Source organism: Psittacula echo (assembly GCF_963264785.1).
Source record: "Psittacula echo genome assembly, chromosome: 3".
Taxonomy (NCBI): Eukaryota; Metazoa; Chordata; class Aves; order Psittaciformes; family Psittacidae; genus Psittacula; species Psittacula echo.
Genome location: NC_137736.1, coordinates 39,387,292 through 39,413,240, shown reverse-complemented (window position 1 = coordinate 39,413,240; position 25,949 = coordinate 39,387,292). Strand labels below are relative to the sequence as shown.

The 25,949-nt window shown below is 37.5% G+C and overlaps 1 protein-coding gene across 1 annotated transcript in view; it reads right to left on the bottom strand.

Annotated features, from left to right (window-relative positions):
- Positions 1-25,949, bottom strand: part of CFAP47 (cilia and flagella associated protein 47) — a gene marked incomplete at both ends in the record, with an annotated part of 327,280 nt that overhangs the window by 59,401 nt on the left and 241,930 nt on the right. Inside the window, 3 exons of the mRNA XM_080613518.1 lie at positions 11,194-11,350; positions 15,743-15,847; positions 25,342-25,453. Coding sequence (XP_080469644.1) covers positions 11,194-11,350; positions 15,743-15,847; positions 25,342-25,453 — 374 coding nt within the window. The remainder of the gene's footprint in view (positions 1-11,193; positions 11,351-15,742; positions 15,848-25,341; positions 25,454-25,949) is intronic.

The window sequence follows — 25,949 nt, the reverse complement described above, 5'->3', positions numbered from 1 at the left end:
CTTAAAACACGATGCAAAAATGTCCCTACTGATTCCATGTGAGGAATGCGTCAAATGTGCAGTGGCTTCAGAGAGGTTCCCTTGGAGCTGTGGCTCCAAGGTTTCCCATGCTGACAGTGGGAAAAACTTACACACAGGAATGCCACCAGCTGGAATGTATTGACTTTGTTAGCATATCTCTCTGGAAAGAATATCGCCTAGACTGCATCACTCATGTTGCTATGTCATGTCCCAGTATGGACAACCTCTTTAAAAAAGCTTCTCTGTCAGCTAAAACATTACAACAGTGCTCGTTTCTAATTGTTTCACTTGGTTAAGAAAGGCAAGACAGGCTGATTCAGCGATCAGGAAACTGCCATGTACATGGAGTAGAAAAGGATTCCAGGACTTCCCTTTTGCTAGAAATTTCACAAAGCAAATCTGCATCTGTACAAGCTTTGGAGTGCCTTGATGGCATTTCAGAGATAACAGGAAAAGGAAAAATGCTAGCTGAAGGCTTAAACAAGGCAAGAGTCATACATATAGGCCAAAGATGGCCAAGAAGGAAACTCATTCTTTCTTGTATACATAGGGTCAAGAAGGCTGCTATTTCATGGTGAACATAAACAATAATTTTGTCAAAGACATATGTGATCTTTAGAATAGCAGTTTGCCTGCCTATGATGCAAAGCCTGATTAGGTGCAGCACAGCACCACAACTTCGGATTGATTCCACTAAGAAAATTGGTAAGATGTGAGAAAATACCTAAGTTTTACGAGATAAGAACAGTAAAAACAGACAGAATGGTAGTAACACCTCAGAGACTCAGTAAGAAACTACTGAAACAAAAAGATATAAAAACTCTACTAAAAAAAAAAAAAAAAAGAGACAGAGTCTTCCTAGAAAGACAACCAGGATGATCAAGTATTTTAGTTTCATTGGTTTTCAGTCTTGAAATGTAATCAAAAGAAAAAACAGATTGTGCATACAGAATTTCTGAAAGAAAAAAAAGCAGATGAAAATAAACATAGAAATAAAGAACTAAGTCTTAAAATCTAACATTTTAGGGCCTGAGTACCTGAACAAAATTTATGCCATTTCTTAGATGAAGTTTGTTTAAAAGCCAAGTTAACCATAATCATCATGGACTGTACATGACATCAGAAGAAAGCTAAAATGCTTTCTCAAACATTGTTGAATAAAATATGAAACTCTAATAGCAACATGCTTCCAAAGTGCAAACACAGAATTTTTATATATCAAATTTGATTGCCATCAAAGTGGTTTAATACTCAGGCAACTTTTTGGAAAAAGTCTCCTAATAGCATATACATTTATGAAATATATTTTATCTTTTCTTCCTAAGTGCTTCAGAGAGTTAATACATATATTTGTCATTAAAACAAAGTTAGAAGGCAAAATTAAACACCTAAGCTTAGAGATCTAAGTAAAAAGGGAAAAGAGATGAACACGCAAAAGCTGACATAACAGCTATAAAATACAAAAGTTTCTAAGTACAGAACTCATGAAGAAATATGAAGAGAGATGTCATCGCGCACGGAGGGAACACATGCACAATCAATATGATCGATAAAAGTGATCCGTTTATTGTGCTCAAATAATGGGTATATATAGTGTCAAACTGCCACGTACACACAGCTTCCCGTAGTGATTGGTTGGCATATACAGCATTGGGTACATTCCAGGTGCATTTCGGTGATTTTCCCCTGCTCATATACACATCCTCCTCTCAAGGTCTCTGCTCCTAGTTCACAGACAATTTTTAGCTACAAGGTTGGCCAGCTGGTCTTCTATCTCTATTGGTTAACTTCCAGGGTTTTTCCACTGCTGGCAACTGTACACAACTGGTGTTTTTTCTCACTTTCACAGAATCTGTGCTTAATTAAGCTCAGACATGGGAACATGACCTTTGCTTGCTAACCATGTCTCCACAGAGAGATACCTAAAAGACTAGGCTCAGCTAACTGCCCAGTGTACTGCTGTTGCCTGATGCTACACCAAGTCGTTCTTAACAGACAGGCTATTGACTACCTGAAACATTGAATAATCCATAAAATGCAGTGACTGGAGGTTGAATGCAAAATGAGATCACAGCTTCAGATTAGGACTGGTAGTAGTGCAGTCTGTGCTACTGGAAAACAGTATCAGGCAGTCAGAAGACTTATATGGCTACTGTGAAGCCAAGGCAGGAAAAAAGGATAGTCTACTGTGAGTAACAATTTCAGAGCATGGCTAGTATTTCGGCTTTTTTGCAAAAGTATGAAGAAAAAATTATTCCAAGATTCTCAGCCTCACTATTTCAGAATTTCTTCCTTTTTTTAGAGTCAGTGACGAAAAAACCCAAGTAATTAAATAGCAGCAAGCACACTTTCTCCACCAGTATAAATGTTGCTTATAACATGATCTAGCAATTATATTCCAGCAAGTCTCCTAAGAAGAATATTTGGTTCCAACACATTTTCAAAGAATTCTTTCTTCATTACAGGGAATAGTGATAAAGCAGCAACACCTGCATTAATCCACACATCATCTACTGTCATGTGTAAGGAAAAAGAAGTACAGAGTCTATCCATAAAAAAAGATTTTTAATGTGATTCCAAAAAAAAAAATCTTACGACAACAGTTACAATTTTTATATATGGCTATGTGAAATATATATAAAGAAAATAGTATGATATTCAGATCAATTCTTACATCATCTTTTTCTCCTAAATTCTTCTTTCTATATCACCCACAAATATAGTTCAGGAATAGTACACTTCAAGAAGAGAAAGCAGAAACAGTTCCTTGCTGGGAACAGCAAGGTCTGCAACATTCTTCACAAAATAAAGTTTTGGCAAGTACGTCTTCAGGAAAATCACAGTGAATGGCAAATTTTTGAATGAAATTGAAAATAAGTAACCCTCATTTTCCTAATTCAGGTCTTTCATTCGAGGCAGATACTATTTTTTCAAGGAAAATGATACAGCCTATTCTAATACCTATATTAACATGAAATGGATGATCACACATACTTTTAAGAAGCTTCCCAATTTAAATATAATTAAGAATTTTATGTTAATAAACAGTTAATGCTTTTCTACCTAGTATTTCATAAGATTCCTTATAGTGATGTTGCTTATCTTGACAGTCCTAAAATACAACTATATCTATTTGGATTTAATCTCTTAATTCAAAGACTTTCCTAGGAATCCATCAAGACTGCATCACTATATGGGCTCATTCACCCTTTAATTTTACTGCATCTCTGATTATTATTTACTTTATTCTTTATTTTAAATAAAGCAAAAAAAACATCACTGACATGAGGCTAGATTCTTGTATCCACAAGGAGTCAGATTCAACTGATAAGTTGCACTCATCAAAACACTGAATTTCACACACTCTAGATTTCAGGACCATAAAAAATAATACCATGTGAAAACTTCAAAATAGAACTCAAGAAATTACATACCTTGTGGTTGTTTAAACAGAAGATGGAAAACAGATTCCTTACTGGCGGACTTGGATAGGGCAGATGATCTGAGATGACAACTGGGCTGCTCTTGATCTAAAAAAAAAAAAAAATTGATTCAGGAAAATACATTTTGAAGTCAAAACTCAGTTGAACAATTTCCCTAATAAAACAGCTTCTTAGACAGACATTTTAACAAACACATTCTCAAATGGGAGCAAATGGGATTTTTTATCTCCAAAGTTTAAAATATCTTTTATCTTTTCTTTGTGTCCATCTACATATTCAGCTAAATATAATTTTCACAGAACTAGCTAACTATCTCTGAAAAATAATTTCACTTCATAAAATGAAAAACACTAGGTTATGCTTTGTTCTAACACTGACTTAAATATATGCAATAATATTTATGTCCAGTGTATTTTACCTGAAAGAAAAAAATTGTTAGTAGCAGATTTGCCTTTGATAATTTAGTTCTGTTACATAAAAAAGTTAGAGAAAGCAGTCTAAACGCATTTTGCAATGTACATTTAACAAACGGCATTCCTACTTTGGAAATATTTGCATGGAAAAAGACATGGCCAAGCTACAGTGCATGCAACCTTATCTGAGAAATAAGGTGAGTTTTAACAATCAACAATATAAGACAGCTATTTTAACATGACTGTGCATATAACTTTACGAAAAGCAACCTTATACATTGCCACAGATATCAGTTTTGATAACCCAGATAACACTGGATTTAAGAGAGAAACCAATTTACCTCCCTTATCCAATTTCTAATCACTACTGTATCTTTAATCTTTTACTTGACCATTTCCCTCCAAACTTTGAAGTGAATATCTTCTAAAAAACAATTACACATTTTCCCAGAAACATCAAAATACATTTGGCCATTGAAAACATGAAATCAAATTATCCATGTAAACTGAAATAAAGCATGACAGGTATTAACAAACCACTAATAGTTAGGGCCAATTCTTATACAGGTGAATTCTCTGGGGTCTGGTTTATGCTGGAGATTTCAGTAGTACCAATTATCTATATTGGTTTAGTTTCTCCATAAAGTCTTAGTAACAATAGTATATAGTGGTATTTACAGAAGAGCAGTAACTTTCAGCTTGAAATAGCCGAAATAGTACAAGTGCTTTTCAAATGATCTGTAACGAGAGTTTGTGTACTCTGTAGCTCCCATCATTGGCTCATATTGGGGAAAATGACCTGCTGTTAAATAAACATTACTCTCAAGAACATTCTTAGTACAGCTATGAAGGCTTACGTGAATAAGAGCTGCAGATTTAAGCCACAGATGTGTATCTAAGTCCTAGGAAGAAAATTTATTGCTATTAAACTCAGTCAGAAAACACCAAGTTTTACGAGGTCCAAGATTTCATCTGTGCATCACAAACTAACAGACAGTGGGTAGTTTTACTTGCTCTATAATTATCCAAAATAAAGGACTGTTTGTGCTACAATATCAGTCAAAATTCACAGAAAGAAACATTTCTGAGGAATAATGCTCTTGGGTTTGACAAAGCTTCAGAAATGCAAATGGCAGCTTCAGAAATGGTCCAGATATGAAAATTCCCAATTAATTTCTACTTTAATTCCTAAACTATGCAATTCTAAACATAATTTCACAACTGTCTAGAGCAGAAATAGCCTATCAAAATGTTACTTGAAAACAAGATACAGAAAACTTCTGAAATCTCCTTTAAAGTATTAGGTGAATCTATAAATGTTGATGTTTATTACTTGTACACTTTAATCAAGATGCCCTATTTTCGTTGTTGCCACTTCTAATTCTCTTAAGAGAGAATGGTCTGAAAACACATTTTGACAAGCACATGGTCTGAAACACAATTTGTAAAGATCAAGATCAATCTAACATTTCGTTCTCTCTCCTTTCTGTCAGTTTCCCCAATCCACCTTCTTGATGGCCTCCAATAACACCAGCAATGAACATGGTGAGTCCAGTGCAAGATTAAATAAAGGAAGACATTCCACTAACTTGCTTTAATGTTAAAATGTCAGCTAAGAGGTCTCAAAATGGTAGTAGCTTTGGGTTTATGTTACTAAAACTACAAGTTTAAGTGCTGTTCCTGGAGACAGATTCAAAAAATTCCATGAAGTTGAGTTACCTGCTGACAGAAACAATTCTACTTTTTGGATTAATATTTTTCAGGAAAAAGACAGGTTTTAAGAATGACTAGGCTGTCACTCTTCAAGGAATAAATTAAGACTATGATGATGATAAGGGGGCTTAAGCACCTCCCACATAAAAACAGGCTGAGAAAATTGAGGCTGTTCAGCCTGGAGAAGGCTGTGTGGAGACCTCATTGCAGCCTTCCAATATCTGAAGGGGGCCTACAAAGGTGCAGTAGAAGGACTCTTCATCAGGGGCTGTAGCGATAGGACAAGGGGCAATGGGTTTAAACTTAAACAGGGGAAGTTCAGGTTAGATATAAGGAAGAAGTTCTTTACTGTGAGGGTGGTGAGGCACTGGAACAGGTTGCCCAAAGAAGTGGTAAATGCTCCATCCCAGGCCGTGTTCAAGGCTAGGTTGGACAGAACCTTGGGTGACACGGTCTAGGGTGAGGCATCTCCACCCATGGCAGGGGGTTGGAACTAGATGATCTTAAGATACTTTCCAACCCTAACCATTCTATCATTCTATGATTTCAGACTAAAATATTTGTGTTTAACTAATTCAGATAGAAGGTTAATACTGTTATATCTGAAGTAATATTACAGTCATTCCTAATTATCTTTCTCTTTTCTGAGTGTGTTCTTGCACTGCCAAGAGAGAAACTAGGACAAAAGTAGGTTCTTCGTGTCAAAACACATTAAACTAAGACATAGGTCATCATAACATGGATAAGAGATCCAGTCTTCTCCGTAATTTAGGACTGTAAATAGTCTTGAAATAACATTCAGGTTTGGACAGCTCAAACTGATACAAGCAAAATAGACCAGGGAAAACAAACAAACAAACAACAGTAGTTAACAAAAAAAACAAACAAACAAAAAACAAACAAACAAACAAACAAACAAACAAAAAAAAAACAAAGAAAGAAAGGAAAAGGAAGTTTGTGAAAAAGCAGGTTCACAATTACCTAAGTTCAGCTCTTGGTAGGACAGGAAGTGTACTGAATAATATATTCATACTAGGATAACTTTCTCACCAGCCTGATTAGTCTTGTGGGTTGGCAAATTCATTCCTAATGTTGCAAAACCCCAAGTTAATTAGCTTTTACTGTACACTGGGCTAACATATTTGTGTTGTTGTGGTATATACAATTTCGAAGTTAGTATATTAAAATACTATTTCCATCTGAGGTAAACTATGTCTTGATAACATTCAGCTAAATATGTAGGTCTTTATGGAAATTATTTTCCAGCATATGTAAGGGCCAGAAATACTAAGCTGAAGTTGTGCATCCTTGACTTTGCTTATAATACTAGATTTCCTCTGGGAAGAAGGAAATAGGAATTACAGTAAATATTAGAACAGAGAGCAAATCATAACATGTACAAACGAACATGTCTAAAGACAGTTTGAATGCATAACTCAACTATCTTATTGTGATTAAAACCAAGCAAACATAATTTACAGGTCATCAGTAGCAACTGAATGAGAAAAGTAACATTAAATATTAAACTGATTAACAAATTCAAGACAGCTTTTAAAGGACAAGTAGGGTCTTACTTCCATAAAGAACACAGTACAAAAATAATTTATCTCAAAGAAAACTTTTCATAATTCCATAGACAGCAAAAACATTAGGTCATCATCATGTCAGGTCTACTGATGTGTAGAGAAAAATGAAAACTGACAACTTCTGATGCATAAAACCCAACATCAGTTTTCCACTAAGCCAGTTGCCTCTGCACTGTCTTTATTACTGAAAATATCCCTGGGACAATTTAATGCTCCATAGTTGCAAAGATGTCTATGTTCTCACTAAAATACTTAAACAACATCTGTTTTGCTAATGTTTCTCAGAACATCACAATTTATTAGGGTTTAATACCAATATTTATGCTTTATAAATTATTATGAAACTGCGTTGTGGATAAGTCAGGGTTTTTTTATTATTTTTGCAAATAGTGCATTAGATTAGCTATTTTACAAATTATACTTAGTATTAGCATACTAAACTGTGCTATCCAGCACTAGATTTGCGCTCAAAAAGCCAAGCAGTTTGCTTCTTATAATTGCTCTTGTACAAATCGATACCAGCTTGCACTTGACACTAGGATAAAGCATGCTGTACCCCATGAGATGCAATTGGGACCTTTGTAGCAAACAAGTAATACACACCTACAGTTCAAGAGATTATATAACCAATTATTTCCTGGTCAAATAATTCACAGTGCTTCTGGAAGTGTCTAAGCTAAGATAAACACAAAGGACAGATGGAAGGAGGGGAAAATATAAAGGTTTAACATTCTAGAAGAAAATTGCATTACTAACAATGTGAAGTTTACTGTATCTTCAGCTGCTCCAGGAACAATGAATTGATGAAAAAGAGCACTTCAAAAAAAGAGGTATACTAACGATTTATTGAAGCACCTCTGGACTGAAGATCAACCATTCATGTCAGCCACTTTCCCTACTTAACATTTTACTCTGTCATAATCCATGTCATTAATGAAGGTCTTGAATAACATGGGCGTCAGTGCTGACCCCTAGGGTACTGCACTCATTACCAGCCAGCAATTGATTGTCAAGGTGTTGATCACTATTATTGAGACCAACAATTCAGCCAAGTTTTCAACCCACTCAGCAGTCTGCTCATCAAGCTTACACTTCCTCAGCTTCCAAACAAAAATACAATAGGAAACAATTAAAAAGTCTTGCTAAATCACAGTATATCACATCCACTACTCCTCCTTTATTTGTATGATCACTGATTTCCATACAGAAGGCAATGAAATTAGTCATTCTGATTTGTACTTAATAAATCTATTTCATTACTTCTGATTACCTTCTTGAACTTCATGCGCTTTGAAATTGATTGCAAGATGATGTGCAATTCATTCAAGTTTTGCTTACAGACAGGCAAAAAACTGCACTGTGCACTTCAGCCTTTTCTGCATTGCCTAAATAGCTGATTCCCCCATCCATCAATGGAACTACCTGCATTTTCCCTAAGCTTCCTTAGGCAACTAGCCTAGCTTTAGAACCTCTTCTTGAGAGACCATACTTTCCCTGTTACTTTTCACACCTGATGAGTTTTGGCTTTCCTGATCTTTTTCCTAAGTATGCTCATAGTACTTTTACGTTTGCCTTTTGTTGCCTCTTCTTCCTTTCATCTAGGTGCATGTCGTGGTTTAAACCCAGCCGGTAACTCAGTACCACGCAGCCGTTCACTCACGCCCCTCCCCACCACCTCCTCCTGCTCCCAGATGGATGGGGAGGAGAATTGAAAGAATGTAACTCCCACGGGTTGAGATAAGAACAGTCCAGTAACTAAGGTATAACACAAATCACTGCTGCTAACACAAATAATAATAATGATAAGGAAAATAACAAGGGAAGAGAATACAACCACTCACCACCCGCCGACCAATACTCAGCCTGACCTGAGCAGTGATCTAACCCTTCTGAGTAACTGCCCCCAGTTTACATAGTGGGCATGACGTGCTGTGTTATGGAATACCTCTTTGGTTAGTTTGGGTCAGGTATTCTGTCTCTGCTTCCTCCTGGCTTCCCCTCCTCCCTGGCAGAGCATGAGATTCAGAAAGTCCTTGATCAGAGTAAACATTACTAAGCAGCAACTAAAAAAATCGGTGTTATCAGCGCTGTTCCCAGGCCAAAAGCCAAAAACACAGCACTGCAACAGCTACTAAGGAGGAGAAAAATGACTGCTACTGCTGAACCCAGGACAGTGTAGTGCAGAGAATATGTTATTGCCACTGCTAGTAACAGGCCATGGGGCTTTATATTAAGTCAACAGTGCAAAGCATCAGGGATTTGTGACACCTTGCTTGGTCTTGAGCTATCTTAGCCATAACAGCACATTGCCAAAGTGCCAATTGTTGCCTTATTTGTTTTTCAGCTTCAGCTTAGTGATGAATAATTTTGTGGCATTTCCCTAAGGAAATTATACAATGTATGGTAAACACCTAATAAAGTGAAGAGTTCATTGTGGAACTAAATCTGGCAACCAATAAGAAAGCAAGTGTAACAAGAGACCCTTATGTAAACATAATAATACCACCAAGCACATCCAACACTGTGGAGGAAGAAACTGGTATTTCATCAACATTGTGTTCCTAGTGAAAAACCTAAGATGTTGACAGTTATGCTCCGTGTTCTAATATGAACAGCACTTTTGAGCTTTCTGTATGTGCTGGACATGACTGTTCCACTCTCTGTCAGGTCCCCTGCTCAGCACATAAAAGCTAGCACTGTTCCTGAGAGCCTAGCCATGATTCACTTAGTGTGTAAACAGTGGATCCACTGCAAAATGTTTCTTCCTTCACTGTTGTCCACATGAGAACATCAACAGAAACTGGGAAATGGTCTGATCATTTACAAATGGAACTCTATTTTGTGATAGATGAGAATGAAAATACATCAGCAGTTACACATGGGAAACTGTACTAAAGTACTTGGTCAGCAAAAGCATAGAGAATTCAGTCATGAGAATAAAATGCTCTTGACCAGACACTATTCAGGTAAAAGAATCAGCAAAATCCCCCCTATATTAACTCCATATACAGCGAAAGCTGTATTTCTGTATTTTTAATTCATATCTTAGAAGGTGTAATTAAAAAGCACGAGTTCCATTCAACAAATAAACATGAATCTCCATTTTTAAAAGTCACCTTTCTTCACTTATTTTATGTGCCATAAACCCCAAATCATAGCATGAGTGTATAAACCTGACTTACAACTTACCTTTGCACAGGTTTGAATTTGCTATTCTCTTATGTTTCTCCATCTACTGAGTTGGTGTCAGGAGCCACTGGAAGGTTTATCTTCAATTTTTGCTATATGAAGGTGCCAGGAAATGGTTTGGCACCTGTTTTTTAATACTACATGTTATGTTGAACTAGGTGGAGATTCATAGACCTTCTATAGCTCTCTGCTTCACTGAGAGTGAAATTTATTCTTTCACTGAGTAAATCTCAGTCATCAAGGAGAATCTGAGACTTCAGACTTGAGTTCTACAGCATTTGTGAAATCTCAGGATGATTTGGCAATCTTTGATAATTCTGAATCTTATTTTTTAAAATATGTTTGAGAATATTGCTGAAACATAATTCCCTGGAAGGTCAATCAGAAAAAAAAACTCAAATGTTTTGCCCTTACTAACTCCTTTAGCTGATAAAATAAGATAAAATATTTTGGAAAATAACCGAGGAACAAAACCAAAACAACACATTAGCTATTTGGCTTAGACATACAGATCCCAAAACAGACCCAGAAGACCCCTACTGCCTAAATGCTACAGTGCAGTCCATGGGCAATAACCAGCTTCATGTAGACATGAGACTGTTTGACCTAAGAGTTCTACTGTGAACAGTTTTTAAAGGGTTGTGTTATTTCTTAGCTCACACAGCACTGTCTAACAGAACTTTTCAGGGTAGATGTGAATGATACACAATATCTCCATTGCCAGGAAATGAAATGAGGCAAATGTAATTACATCCCACTCACACATCGAGTGCAACCCAAGGAGCTTAAGTTCCTTTCCTCACCCTAAAAAAATCCAAACCTCTGTACCTGTCAGCATGACATCTACCACCACGTTTTCAGGAGTTGGATTTTTGAAGGATATCATGACAGAAGAACGCTGGCCAATGCATGCACTTATGCTGGTTGGTTCCATCAGCTGAGGAGGAAGACCAGTCCCCGAAAGGTTAAATATCCACTCTGTGAGCTGTAGATGAAACATGCCATTATTTACTATTTGACAAGTTAGATCTGTACATTTTAAGGCATTTTGCCTACTTCTTCCTTCTAGTGTTCTATGTCTCTCTTCTGTTGTAAGTGAACTGCTGTTAAATGCTTGCTTGCTTGCTTGCTTGCTTTCTTCTTCCTGCAAGCTGCTATGTTACTCTTAAGTATTGCCACCCCATTCTGGGAGATGTTCCTACCTCCTCTTTGCATTTAACTTTTGGGCTACTCTGAGCACAGAGTATATAACTTCCAAGCTACTCAGAGCTTCCAGTCTAGTGAATGGAAAGATGTAGGTTTGTTGCAAGAGGGCAATTCAAGGCACATATATTAGAACCTGAAAGCAGATGAAGTGAGAAGTTCTTTTCAGAAGAAAAGTGAATAAGAAAAATAATTCTTTGATTGGACAGCAGAGAATCATACAAAAAACTAAAATTGGTATTCCAAAGATAATAAAGAACATTAACTACTATGCACAGAAGAACCTATAATATTGAAAAGAGCTAGCAGATATAGAGAATCATCACAGAGCAGAAAAAAGGGAAAATATAATTCAATTGATGTGATTATTTTGATCATTTTTTTCAGCATGAGAGTAAGGAGTTGCCTGCTCTACACTTACTGTTTTAAGATTATAAAGAGTGATGTTAATAATGCCACTCACTGTGGAACCTTTAAAGCTGAATGAGCAGCAAGGGCGAATGGTAAATATAAAGGTAATATTATTTTAAGAAAAATGTTTAATTTGTAAATTCATGTCACCTTTAAATAATAACTGACTAAAATTTGACGCTTATTACAAACTGCTCAAAAAGTGACCCTTTGACCTGTTTTGTTCATTATAACTCAAAAAGGTATACATCATAAACAGAATAGAAAATAAATAAATTCAAACCACTACTTCCATTATCTGAAATACTGCATTTACTTCTGCATAGCCTGCCTGAAATAATTAGGGAAAATCTGTGATAGACAGGGTTCAAAAATCTAACAACAAATACAGAAATACTTCAAGTAAAAAGTGACTAATATATTAAGACTTCTCAGCATAAACAGGGATAAATAAAATGTCACATCATACATCTTCAGGAAATAGCTTTGGACAGCAAAATTGCATGCTTTTATTATCATATTATAGAGAAACATTCAATCCAACAAGAAAAAAGACATTTTAGTCTTACTGAAGAAAATTATTTGGTAGAAGTCATCCAAGGCTACAGGGATTAAAAAAAAATAAAAAGATGAAAACCTGTTTATATACTGATGTAGAGAAAAGACTACCCAATACTAAAACTCAGAACATAAAAATAGAGCCTATGTTTTGTTTAGGATTTAGACAGTGATTTATATTACCTGGTTTTCAGGAAGTTCTGCATTTCTCAGTCTAGTAAAAATTGAAAAATACCTCCCTTTAAAATTACATTTTACTTCATTGTTGACTTAAACATGGCCTATAACCTGTTTATTGTTACAAATTCATGAGCAGGAAGCTAACACCACTCACTATTCAGATTCTGTCAGGAAGGTGAATGCTGCCACTGTACAAGCTTTGAAGCAATAGAGGACTAACTCCTTGGTGAAGCCCCTTTGCTGGTTGTAGTCAACAACAAACTGTCCAGCAGTTGCCAAGCCAGCATACCACAGCATTTGTGTTCCTGACTTATTCTTCCTTCCCACAGTGGCCTCAAGAAGTTAAATATAAACAATAGGCTGAGCACACTTTGCAGGCTTATTTTGAAGGACTGGCACGAGCATGCCAGAAGATCGCGTTTTCAGAAAGCTGCATGTGTTAAGCAATTAGTGGTTACACTGGCCAGTCATTGCTACTTTGTGCTTGCTTACACACACAGCACAATATATATACATATATATATGTAAGAGTCTAACAATGCTTTCCAAACCCTCTGTAAATTTGTGTGAACCACCTTGTTTGTAGCAAGTAGTTTCACGCAGAGGTGCAGTGTAGGAGTGGGAGGAGTAAGCATGCTTATATTTTCTACAGGTGAGCTGTAAAGATCAAAGAGCTCTAAAGAGCTTTATTGCTGAATGCCCAGGCTCATGGTCTACAAAAACTAGAGACTGCAGTTTCCACTGATTTTTTGTGGTTAACAAGCAGAGCCATTTTGATCCCCATTGTTTCAAGTGCTGAGCACCTTTAAAACAACACAGAGAAACTGTCAAACTGAACAGCTAAAGGAGCCAAACAAAATTAGTTGTTGGTCTGGAATATAAAACAAGACAACCAAAAAATTATACTGATTATAGGACAGGCCTGCCTTGCCTGATCTGCAGTTACTGTTCCTCATTGACCCACTCTGTGATGGAGCTCAAGACCATGTATGATCAGTGCAAGAAATCAAGAGGATAAGATATTTAAAAACCAGAATCATTAGGAAAATAATACAGGATAGGATCTAACATTGGGTTCATTTTCTCTCTAATATTACTTACTTCTTTTAAATGCTTTACATTATACCTGGATGCTTAGCAATGTGGTAAAAGAATAGGATAATACAGGTATGTTAGAACTCTGGGTGCAGATTACATTAAGACTGACCTTTCAGTTGTGCTGTCCCAACAAACTTAATTTCAGATTTTCACAATGGTTAGAGCTAAACTCAGACTCACTTTGTGAAGAGCTCTTCATACAGCTTCAAACAAGAAACAAATGAAGCAGGTAATAGAACAGAACAGTTTCTCTCAGCTCAGCAAAGAACCACAATCAGAAGTAGTTAAGGCTTATACTGTAAGTACTGTCATTAACTGATTTTAGATTAGTCAGCTATGGCTTAAGCGTCCATTCAGATATATTTAATCAGAGAAATCAAGGGAGGAAAACCAACGTCAGAGGAGGGTGTTTACATTCAAAGTTGTCTGAGGCATCCACCACTGATGAGACACATTCTTCAAGTCTTAATTAAAAAGGGCAGTTATATCTGTGTAAATATTCATTGTCAGCCATCAGTATAACAATTAGCAAACTAAGATAGCCTGAGATTAATTTACTAAAGACTAGCAGTGAAAATGAATAAAAATTTACAGAATTCTCAAGATTCAGGCATAAAAAGAGCACTAAGAAATTACAAATATTAAACCAATATATTGATATGGTTAAAGAGATCTGGAAAAAGCATTTTCTAAATGGCATATTGACTAAAGTTCACTGCAGATAAAAATTTGGAGATTTGACATTTCTTTAAAGGATGTTGCACTGGATGACAAGATTCAGGTGGCAGGGCTCACTCTGTTAAAATGAATTGTTGTATTGTTTTATTATTTCTGTATTTGGTGAAGAATTTTTTTTCTTTTTTTTTAAAAAAATAGATTTCTATGTACCATAAGAATCCATGAAAAGATAAGGACATTCTGTCCTCTTGAACTGGCCTTGGATATATACTATTCCTATGATAATTGCTGTCTCCTTGGTTTTGTCCTTAATAAATATTCTAAAACAGAGATCCTGAAAACAAATGTGCTAACACCACCTACAAATAACCTGTCTGTTCAACATACTTTATCAAGAAAAAAAGGCCACATCGCTTCCTTCACTATTTGTTTTCTTCATATAAAATAATATTTGGTTTTGCAGTATTACTTATAACAGTACTGAAAACTCTTGGTAGCACATAATGGGAGTAATTTACAGGTCAGCAGTCTATTAGGATATCTGAAAATCCAAAAATAATACAGAGAGGAAACTACACAGAAAGCAAATCCTTCTTTCAACCACAGCTCATGTGCTAAAATATAATTTACATCATATTATCAGGTTTCATTTTTGTTTCCAGTTGCAATTTTTAATCAGCTAGCAGGTCATGTTGATGACTCATGCTTCTTTATTTATTTGTTTCTCATTTAAAGGAAAATAAACTCAGAGATGAAATTGTCAACAATTCTAAAATGCTCAAAGTAAAAAAACATTTTCAGATAGACTGAAAGGAAGAATTCACTTTTTCAAGTACATTACCTTCCAAAATTCAGATCAAATAAAAAATGAATCAAATTAATTTCATTGGGGAGTGGGAAAAATAGAAAGAAATTTAATTTCAGAGGTGACAATGCTAAGAAGTGACATTCTTCTCCTGTTAAAAACAGCAGAACTAATTACCAAAAAGGTTAAAATTATTCATTACTTATTCTTGCTTCTACACCATTGCATCACGTTTTAATATTGTAAATAGAAAAATCTCTGTGTAACAAAAAAAAAGGGTTAAAGCAAATTTTAACTTTCGAATATCTGCATTTGCTCTTCCATTATGCATCCACCCATTAAATTTCAACTTCACCTACAGACTGAAACCCTTACTTACTTGCCTATTAAAATATTATCTAATCTGAATTCCAGGTGTTGTGGACAGTAAACACAGTATCATACCTGTGAACAACTGAAGGTTATTGATGCTTTGTGATTGCCTCTTCCAAGGGCAGATGGACAGAATTGCACAGGTACTTCAGTGGTGGAATGAGGAGCAACAATTACCTGTACAAACACAAGAAAGAAGCAAAGGAAAGAGTGAGCAAATAAATCAATGTTTGGGGGTTTTTTTTGTCTGTTTCTCTTTTGTGCTTTGTATCAACACTGTTGATGTTTATGTGATTAATGTGTTCCACCAGATGCATTCTCTCCTCACAAGCACAGGCTGCTAAGGCAGCAAATGTACTGCAGTAAATGATCCTAGTGGCAGTCACTGCACGTTCATTCCCCAGAAACTACAGAGCTGGTGTTACAGATTGCTCCAAGGACATGGACAGTGGCTTGCACAAATTCCCTTCAAACATGACTTTGGTGTCTGATCATACTGATGACATTAAAAGGTTATCACATTGACCTCCAAAGACAGAAATTGGCTTATAAGGGAAATACATGGCAGGTTTTAATAAAGTAGTGTTTTGTCTCTCTTCTGCTTCCCTTTATCTAAACTAACATTATAAATGATGTTGCTAGGTTTCTCTTCATGTGAAGTATACTGCTTGAATCTCAATTGCACAGGGAAAAGTAAAGTATCTGATTACAGTGGGGTCATAAAAGTTTCTAAAAACTAGATAAGCAGTGAAATAATAGAATTATAAATAATAAAAATGCCAATGCATCAGGAGAAGGATTCACTACAAACACTGAATGAGCAATTACGTGTCTGTTTTAATTAAAGAAAAAAGTACTAGGTTTTTAATATCATACATGTCTAAATAATGTTTGCATGTAAGAAGACTGATTGGAATTATGGATACTCGCGCTGTATTTTATAAAATTAATCTAATTTGCAACTAATAAAGGTCAAAACAACACCCTACAACAGCTGGCACTGACAAGCCCTTTTATAAAGGAAATGTCAGCCCTGGAAGAACAGGCTGCTAACAGGCAGCGAACACAAGTTATTAAAACATTCATTTTTGTTTACTACATTTAATATTTGCAAGATGCTTGAATGCACCAATAAGCCCTATGACCTCTTTCTACCCTGGGGTTTTAATTGCCTTTGCTCTGATACAGTACTTGTCTCGGGACTAAGGAAGGCTTGAGTTTATGGCACACCAAGGCAGGGACCTGTAGCCCTGTCCCATCACACCCAGAAACAGCAAGCAGAGCCATGACAATGATAGGTACGGGGGCCTAGTGCAGCATCAGGACCACTGGTGATGACCACAGTGCTGAGAGAGTGAAGCAGGGACAGAGGTGTCCACTTCCAGCTCAGGGCAGAGACCTCTTATAAGGCTTATGTTGCTTTTCTTCTCTGCCCCATGGCATTCTCTGCCGTCTCAGAGCTGGGCCTGGGCAAAGACCACAGGCATCCTGGTCCTTACAGTCATCTTCAGGGTGTGTCTATAGGATACCAGCATGATTACGGACTGAGATGCTGATGTGCCTTGAACAACAGATATTCCTACTGACGGCACTGGGAGTTACACTGAGCAGAAAAGAGGACAGAGCTCAGATGTGGTCAACTAATGCATAAAACTTGAAATGTTATTTTTCTCTCTTGAGGGGGAAGGTTTTAAAACAATTTATCAAAATATTGCCGTAACAGTTTATTGCAGATGTTAGCTGCCTTGTCTATTAGAGGGGGGTGGAACTGTATTTTTTCAAACTTTAAATATTTCATTTGACAGTTTCCACTGCATGATAAAAACATTTCTGGAAGGGCAAGTAGGTGGGTCACACACACAGAGCATGTAGCTCGCCGCTTAGGGCCCACTCCCATTTGGCTGTTAGAGCACCTGCACCTCCTATACAGGGAGCACAGCACTGCTGCATCACCCACACTTCACAATCTCATATGTTCTGTAGGTGAGTGATACCTTGAAGGCATATTTGCCACCAGCAGTCAGCTGCCACCATCCCACACTCACCACCTTTGCAAGGCTTCTCTATTAACCAGAATAACAGACCTGAGGGAGAGTCACCTCCCACAAACCACCTCCACCCCCATCCGCCCCACTGCCCAGAGTTCATTTAGCTGTTCATCATCTAAAATGAGCCTGAACAGCTCATTTCTCTTTGAGTTCCTGGGCATGCTCAGTATCCAGAGACCTTTTTTTGAGATTCTGTACTTTCATTTGCAGCCTAGTTTCTGCTTACTCTGTCCAAACAGGTCAGCCCATTTATCAAATGAAGACTTACAAATGGAGAAAGAATCTTCATGATTACTTTTGAAGGAAATGAAAAAGCAGTTGTCACAGCATAAGAATATATGATTAAAGTAAACCTACAGTTTTCAAATTTTTAGTAATTTCACTAGGAGATCTACATTCTTTGGAATAATAACCCTTCAATAAAGATAAAAACTGACTCGAAATCCATTTTCAATAAGCATTACTTGGCACATTATCATTACACAGAAAATGCACTGCCATAATGAATCTCAATAAGCAATATGGAGTTATGGTAATCCAGCAGACTGCCCAATCTGAAAGCAGAAAGGAGTTTTATTTTTTACATTATAGATCTGTTTTAAACATTTTATATTACACAGGATGCTCTTCTACCATATCCATAAAATGATTTGGCTTAAATAAAAAGATGAGTAAAAATATAATTTATTTTCTACTGAAAATCAAAGAATGAATTGCTTTTAAAAATAGACTTGAAAAATAACACTAACAACATGTTTAAAGAAGGTCATACTTTGCTGCAATCATTCAATAACATAATCCGGACGTAACCCATCCCCTTCCTTTCTTTTTACTTTATGTAAACAAGTTTATTCTAAGATACTCATGTGTAAGGAAACTGGTATCATTGCTTTTTATAAGGTATCAGATATAACTGTTCAAATATGGAAACTGAGTCTGGAGAAGGCTCAGCAACTACATGTCTTATTCCTGTCACAAATCCAACAAAGGAGGAAAGTTTTTAATGAAATTTAGAAGTTTATTCTCCGCCCTGTACAAAAAATAATTACTCATGGCCATTATAAAAATAAAGCTTTCACACAAAGACTTTGAGATTGCACTCCTCTCTGCCAGCCCTTCTTTCTTAATTTACTTTTCCTTAATAAAAATTGTGGTTTATAGCTAATCAGGGTGGAATACAGCTTCACGAAAAAGGTTTAGGCTAGTTTATAGCTGGCTTATAGCCAGAAGAATAGCAAGCTGAAGACTTACAGTGAAAGCATGGTTTTTTTGGCAATATAGATGATCCTATTTGCAAGAATTTTTTGTATATTTAAGTTACATCATAAATATATATGCATATAAATATAATACACATACAAGTGAAATCTGTCCATGTATTTACATAGTAGGAAAGAAATAATTTGGGGAACATAGCATTACTGATGATTGACAATTTTCATCTGTTAAATGCTGAACACAAATCGCTCCGTTCTAGAGATAAAGCAAGCTGCAGTTAGGAAAATACCACAAAATTCAACATTGATGACTGTTCTCCCAGAAACTCAAACTGCCCACTATATAATGAAAGGCAAAGGAGGAATTTTGAAGTAAATTTATGGGAGTTCACTTCTACTCCAACTTCTAGAGATTTTGGCAGAATTTACAAGGATGTTAAGTTAACCCATACAGCGTAAGACTGACAAGAAGGGAAAAAAAAAAAAATTAGGCATAGCCTGCTAATAAATAAGTAAATAAGTAAATGTTACGGAAATCCAACTCACATTAAAGGAAATCCTTGAAAACGTCAAATTCTTGAAAGAAAACTAAGATGGTATATTCCATTTAAAGCTGGTTTAGGCTACAACTGCAAAGCCACTAATAAGAAACATATACTTTTCTCATTTTCATCAGTTTACAAAGAAGTTAATGGAGCTGCTTCTAATATAGATAAAACTGATGAGATTTAAAGCCTCTGATTTTAATTTAGGTTTCATTAAGCAACCAGAAGCTCAGGAATACTTGAGCGTAATTCAACTGGACCTCAGGAAAGCCTATTATTAATGATGTCAGTACCTGAAGTTGAATCAGATCTATAGAAAATAATCCCTTGTGGTATTTCAGTAATGCCTTCTGTTGCAAACTCTAACTGCAACAAGCTTCCACACACATGGAATAAATACAATATTCAAATTTGTTTACATTCTAAAATATTAGTCAAAATTTTAGTTAATATTTAGGCAACTAATTTGTAGGAAAGATAACATTTTCTCTTATATCTGGTGAATCTGGTTTATCTAACATAACTCAGTGACTGATGAAATCATTTGAGATAATTTCTTACTGACAGCCCAATATCCTCAACAGTTTTACATCTTAGATGACGTAAACCCAAATATGGACATAGTAAAGTTACTGATGACATAGTAAGATTATTGATTTAGAATATGCAGAATTCTAGAATTATTCATTCTCTTCAAACATTACTTAATTGGACAAATCCATCATCAATCTATTGTTCTAATAATTTGCTCTTTATTGTTGTATTTCAACCGAGCATCACTAAAATCAGAAATTTTCTGCCAATAAGAAAGAATTATTTGCTTTAAAGAGAGCAGAAACTTGAATAATTAATATGGGAAAATGCTTCCACACAACACAAAGACACTGAACCAGGCATTAACATAAACTAATATATTTAGTTTATATGAGTTCTTTGATAACAGCTGGTTTTATAAGGCTCCAGTCCGGATGATGGCACGTGGGAAAGGTTTAACTCACCGAGGCAAAAGGATGCTGGGGCATGAATTAGCAGGGCTCATTTGGAGAGCTTTAAACTAGATTCGAAGGGGGATGGGGTTGTAGCTGGGCTTGCCCCAGTGGGGCAGCACTCTAGGATTGATGAAGACTGGGAGGCCTCCTATAATCCTAGGGTGAAATTGGTGAGCTCAGCTCCCTCCTTGAAATGCCTGTACACCAATGCGTGCAGCATGGGAAATAAGCAGGAGGAGTTGGAGACCTGTGTTAAGTCAGGAGATTATGATCTGGTGGCAATTACAGAGACGTGGTGGGACAGCTCGCATGACTGGAATATACTCATGGAGGGCTATGTCCTTTTCAGGAAAGACAGGCCAGCCAGGCGGGGTGGTGGGGTTGCTCTTTATGTGCGAGAGCAGCTGCAATGTACTGAGCTCTGTCCAGGGACAGGGGACGAGCGAGTTGAGAGTCTGTGGGTGAGAATTAAGGGGCAGGCTGGCAGGGGCGATACTGTTGTGGGTGTCTGTTACAGGCCACCAGATCAGGGTGAGGAAGTTGACGAGGCCTTCTACAGGCAGCTGAGAGCGGCCTCACAGTCACAGGCCATGGTCGTTGTGGGGGATTTTAACTTCCCTGATGTTTGCTGGAAGGACTACTCAGCAACCCAGCCACAGTCCAGGAGGTTCCTCCAGTGTATGGATGATAACTTCCTCATGCAAATGGTGGATCAGCCAACCAGGAGAGGAGCGCTGCTGGATCTCATCCTCACTAACAAGGAGGGGCTGGTCGAAGCAGTAAGGGTTGAGGGCTGCCTTGGTTGCAGCGACCACGAGATGGTGGAATTCAGGATCTTGTGTGGTAGGACCAGTACAATAGCAAGTAGAATTGCAACCTTGGACTTTAGCAGGGCAAACTTTGGCCTTTTCAAGCAATTGCTAGGGGAAATCCCATGGGCAAGGCTGCTTGAAGGTAAAGGGGCCCAAGATAGTTGGTTGGCATTCAAGGATTGCTTATTCCAAGCTCAAGAGCTGAGCATCCCGACACGTAGGAAGTTAAGGAAGAGGGCCAGGAGACCTGCGTGGCTGAATAAGGAACTGCTGGGTATGCTCAAGTGGAAGAGGAGAGTTTATAGGTCATGGAAGGAGGGGCTGGCCACTCGGGAGGAATATAAGGCTGCTGCTAGAGGATGTAGGAAGGCAGCTAGGATGGCTAAGGCCTCCTTAGAATTAAATCTGGCCAGAGGGGTCAAGGACAACAGAAAGAGCTTTTTCAAATACATAGCTGATAAAACTAACACCAGAGGCAAGGTTGGCCCACTGGTGAATGGGATGGGTGCCCTGGTGACAGAAGATACTGAGATGGCAGAGTTATTGAATGCCGCCTTTGTCTCAGTCTACTCTGCCGGAGGCAGTCCTGAAGAGCACTGTACTCCTGAGACCTCAGATGAAGTCAGGTCAGTGGAGCAGTTTGCCTTAGTCCATGAGGAATGGGTTAGGGACCAGTTGAGCAATCTGGACATCCATAAATCCATGGGTCCAGATGGGATGCACCCGCGGGTGCTGAGGGAACTGGCGGAAGTCATTGCTAGGCCACTCTCCATCATCTTTACCAAGTCTTGGGAAACGGGAGAGGTGCCTGAGGACTGGAGGAAAGCAAATGTCACTCCAGTCTTCAAAAAGGGCAAGAAGGAGGACCCGGGTAACTATAGACCGGTCAGCCTCACCTCCATCCCTGGGAAAGTGATGGAACACCTTATCCTTGATGCCATCTTAAGGCATGTCAAGGATAAGAGGGTTATGAGGGGCAGTCAACATGGCTTTACCAAAGGGAAGTCATGCTTGACCAACCTCCTAGCCTTTTATGAGGAAATAACATTGTGGATGGATGATGGCAGAGCGGTGGATGTGGTCTACCTTGACTTCTGCAAAGCATTTGACACAGTCTCCCACAGCATCCTCATAGCTAAATTGAGGAAGTGTGGTCTGGATGATCAGGTAGTGAGATGGACTGCAAACTGGCTGAAGGACAGAAGCCAGAGAGTTGTAGTCTATGGGGCGGAGTCCAGTTGGAGGCCTGTATCTAGTGGAGTGCCTCAAGGGTCAGTACTGGGACCAGTATTATTTAATATATTCATCAATGATTTAGATGAGGGAATTGAGTGTACTGTCAGCAAGTTTGCTGATGACACTAAGCTGGGAGGAGTGGCTGACACGCCAGAAGGCTGTGCTGCCATCCAGCGGGACCTGGACAGGCTGGAGAGTTGGGCAGGGAGAAACTTGATGAAATATAACAAGGGAAAGTGCAGAGTCCTGCATCTGGGCAGGAACAACCCCAGGTTCCAGTATAGGTTGGGGAACGACCTGTTAGAGAGCAGTGTAGGGGAGAGGGACCTGGGGGTCCTAGTGGATGGCAGGATGACCATGAGCCAACACTGTGCCCTTGTGGCCAAGAAGGCCAATGGCATCCTGGGGTGTATTAGAAGGGGGGTGGTCAGTAGGTCGAGAGAGGTCCTCCTTCCCCTCTACTCTGCCCTGGTGAGACCGCATCTGGAATATTGTGTCCAGTTCTGGGCCCCTCAGTTCAAGAAGGACAGGGACCTGCTGGAGAGAGTCCAGCGCAGGGCGACAAAGATGATTAAGGGAGTGGAGCATCTCCCTTATGAGGAAAGGCTGAGGGAGCTGGGTCTCTATAGTTTGGAGAAGAGGAGACTGCGGGGGGACCTTATTAGTGTATATAAATATATAAAGGGGGAGTGTCATGAGGATGGAGCCAGGCTCTTCTCAATGGCTAACAATGATAAGACAAGGGGTAATGGGTACAAACTGGAACACAAGAGGTTCCACTTAAACTTGAGAAGAAACTTCTTCTCAGTGAGGGTGACAGAACACTGGAACAGGCTGCCCAGGGAGGTTGTGGAGTCTCCTTCTCTGGAGACATTCAAAACCCGCCTGGACACATTCCTGTGTAACCTTATCTAGGTGTTCCTGCTCTGGCAGGGGGATTGGACTAGATGATCTTTTGAGGTCCCTTCCAATCTCTAACATACTGTGATACTGTGATACTGTGAGTTTATAAAGTTTATAAACATTACAGTTTATAAAACCAAGCAGTAATCTCTGGAAGTTGAATGCAGTGCTGTATGGAAGGACTAAACCTAGGATGCAACATATTCAGGAGAAGTAGCAAGTATTTAAATGGCATCCCCTGCCTTTGTCGTCAAAACTACGAAGGAAATCATGTTACCTCTCCAAACATGGGTCTCCAATGGAAGAAACAAGTTCAAAAAGGAACAGTGAGATGAAATAAATATTAGGTAGTTGCTTATAGCAAATTCATCAAAACTATCCTTTCACTGGAAGAACTACTGTAATACACAATGAACATTTCAGAATTCAATGCATGATTAACATAGTTTGCATCCATTATGTTCCCTTGCTCCTATTCAAATGCTATTATTAGTAATAGCACTTGATGAGTTTTAATATGTGTTAATATGCATGACATAAAAGACAGACTAAACCACTTCACAGCTTATATTTAATTTAATATAATACCATGTATGCAAAATATAGGGTAGTTTAATTTAGCTGTTATCTTTAGAGCCCCTTTTAAGAAAATTTGGTTTTGTTGTACTGCTATGTTTGAGGCTGAAAGCTGTTTAGTTTGAGAAAGCAAAAAATACACATATTATAGCTTTATATCATTCCTCTATTTTCCCAATACAATCTATTTTCTATCTTCTCAACTTTATTTTAGGATCTTATTACAATATACCTCTCCTCTCCCTCTGACCTTTATACTAGTTTGCTCAAATAGAATCATAGAACCATTGAGTAGCTTGGGTTGGAAAGGACCAACCAGCTCTGGTGTATGTCCTTCCTGTATTATTTTCCTAATGTCTAGAAAGGTGCAATTGCCATTTATTTCCTGTCTGCAAAGGTTTCTTCATTTTCTTTTTTCACATTAAAGGTTCTCTATTCATCTAGTAAGAAGTTCCTCTGATCCCTTGCACCACAGTTTCCATGCATCTGTCCTCTTTTCTCATTTCCCCACCATAAAAAGGACACATTTAAGGGCATTAATTGTTAATAACATCCAAAGAGTTCTTTATAGGACCTGCACTATTAACTAGCAATCAGTTGTCAATAAAAGATATTTTTCAGAATCTTGACCATCTAGAACTCTATCCAATCTTAATGAAAATATGAAAGCTGAGCCCATCAATATTGCTCTCAGTCCTTGAAAGGACAAAAACATCAGGCAGCAAGATGGAAGGGCTTCTGTGATGGAGAAGGAAAACACTGTCTACATAATAATAATAATAGGATGAAGATTTTCTCAGTAAAATTCAATCCTAGGGTAAATATGAGTTTGGAGAATAAAATTATTCCGGGTATTTGCTTGAAGCTTGTGGCTAACTTGATAAAATTCTTATTCTTATTAGGTTCTGCAAGTTTGTTATAACTGCCATGACTAGGAGATATTCTTAAATTCTTATTAAAATTTTATCTACTTTCCCTTAATATTTACCTGGTTATCCTGTTGATTCTTAGAAACTTGTGAAACTTCTAGTACAGCTGGTTTGTTTACAACTTCTCCTTCTAATATCACCTGAATATTATTTGCAACCAACGCTGCAGTCCTTCTCAAAACCATTCCACAAAGCATTCAAAGAAAATACATCTATACTTCAGCTTGCATTGTTTTTTCAAGTTTAACTGTTTTCAGCCTTAAGCTAGAAAATCTCTAGAATACATACGTATAATGCCTCCAATCCTTGAGACTATGTTGTGTATTCTGAACCCACAGTATGACACACAATTCAATGTGTTTTGAAAAGAAGGCTCTCTTCTATCACTTAGGTGAAAGAACAGAAATCTTACTTACAGGGTGTTTTGGATCAGCCTCAATTGGAAAATTGATAGGATTGCTGTTAACAAATTCTAGCTCCAGAGTTTCTTGGGTAGGATTAAAGAGAGGTATGTATAGACGAGAACATCTGGAAAAAATACATATATGTAATCGCTATTAATTACAAAGCTTCTTCCATCATATTTTATTATTCATCGCATTTTCTTTCTTGAAAAATGAGTATTTTAAAAAAATAATTATGCTTCATTATATAAATAATAACTTATGTATTAGTATTTTTCTAGTAGTATGGATGCATATTTAATAGCATTAATTAATATTATTAATTGTTACTAATAACAATAATAAATGGTAGCAATAACCATTCTAATACTTGGGTCAGTTGTAAGGGCAGAATTTTTCTTGGTGTACTTCAGTTGCCAGGAAGTTAAAGTTGGCTAAAAGGACTGTCTAGCTCCCTCAGTACTCAAGAAGAAGAAAAACATTTTCAGGGAGAACTGATCCTAATGTAGGTCACCAAGATGTGGAATCACTTTTCACAATCTGCAGAAGGAGCCTAGTCTGAATGCCTTAAACTTGATGCCTACCTTTCATATGGTAGAAATGAATTCTAATGTAACCAA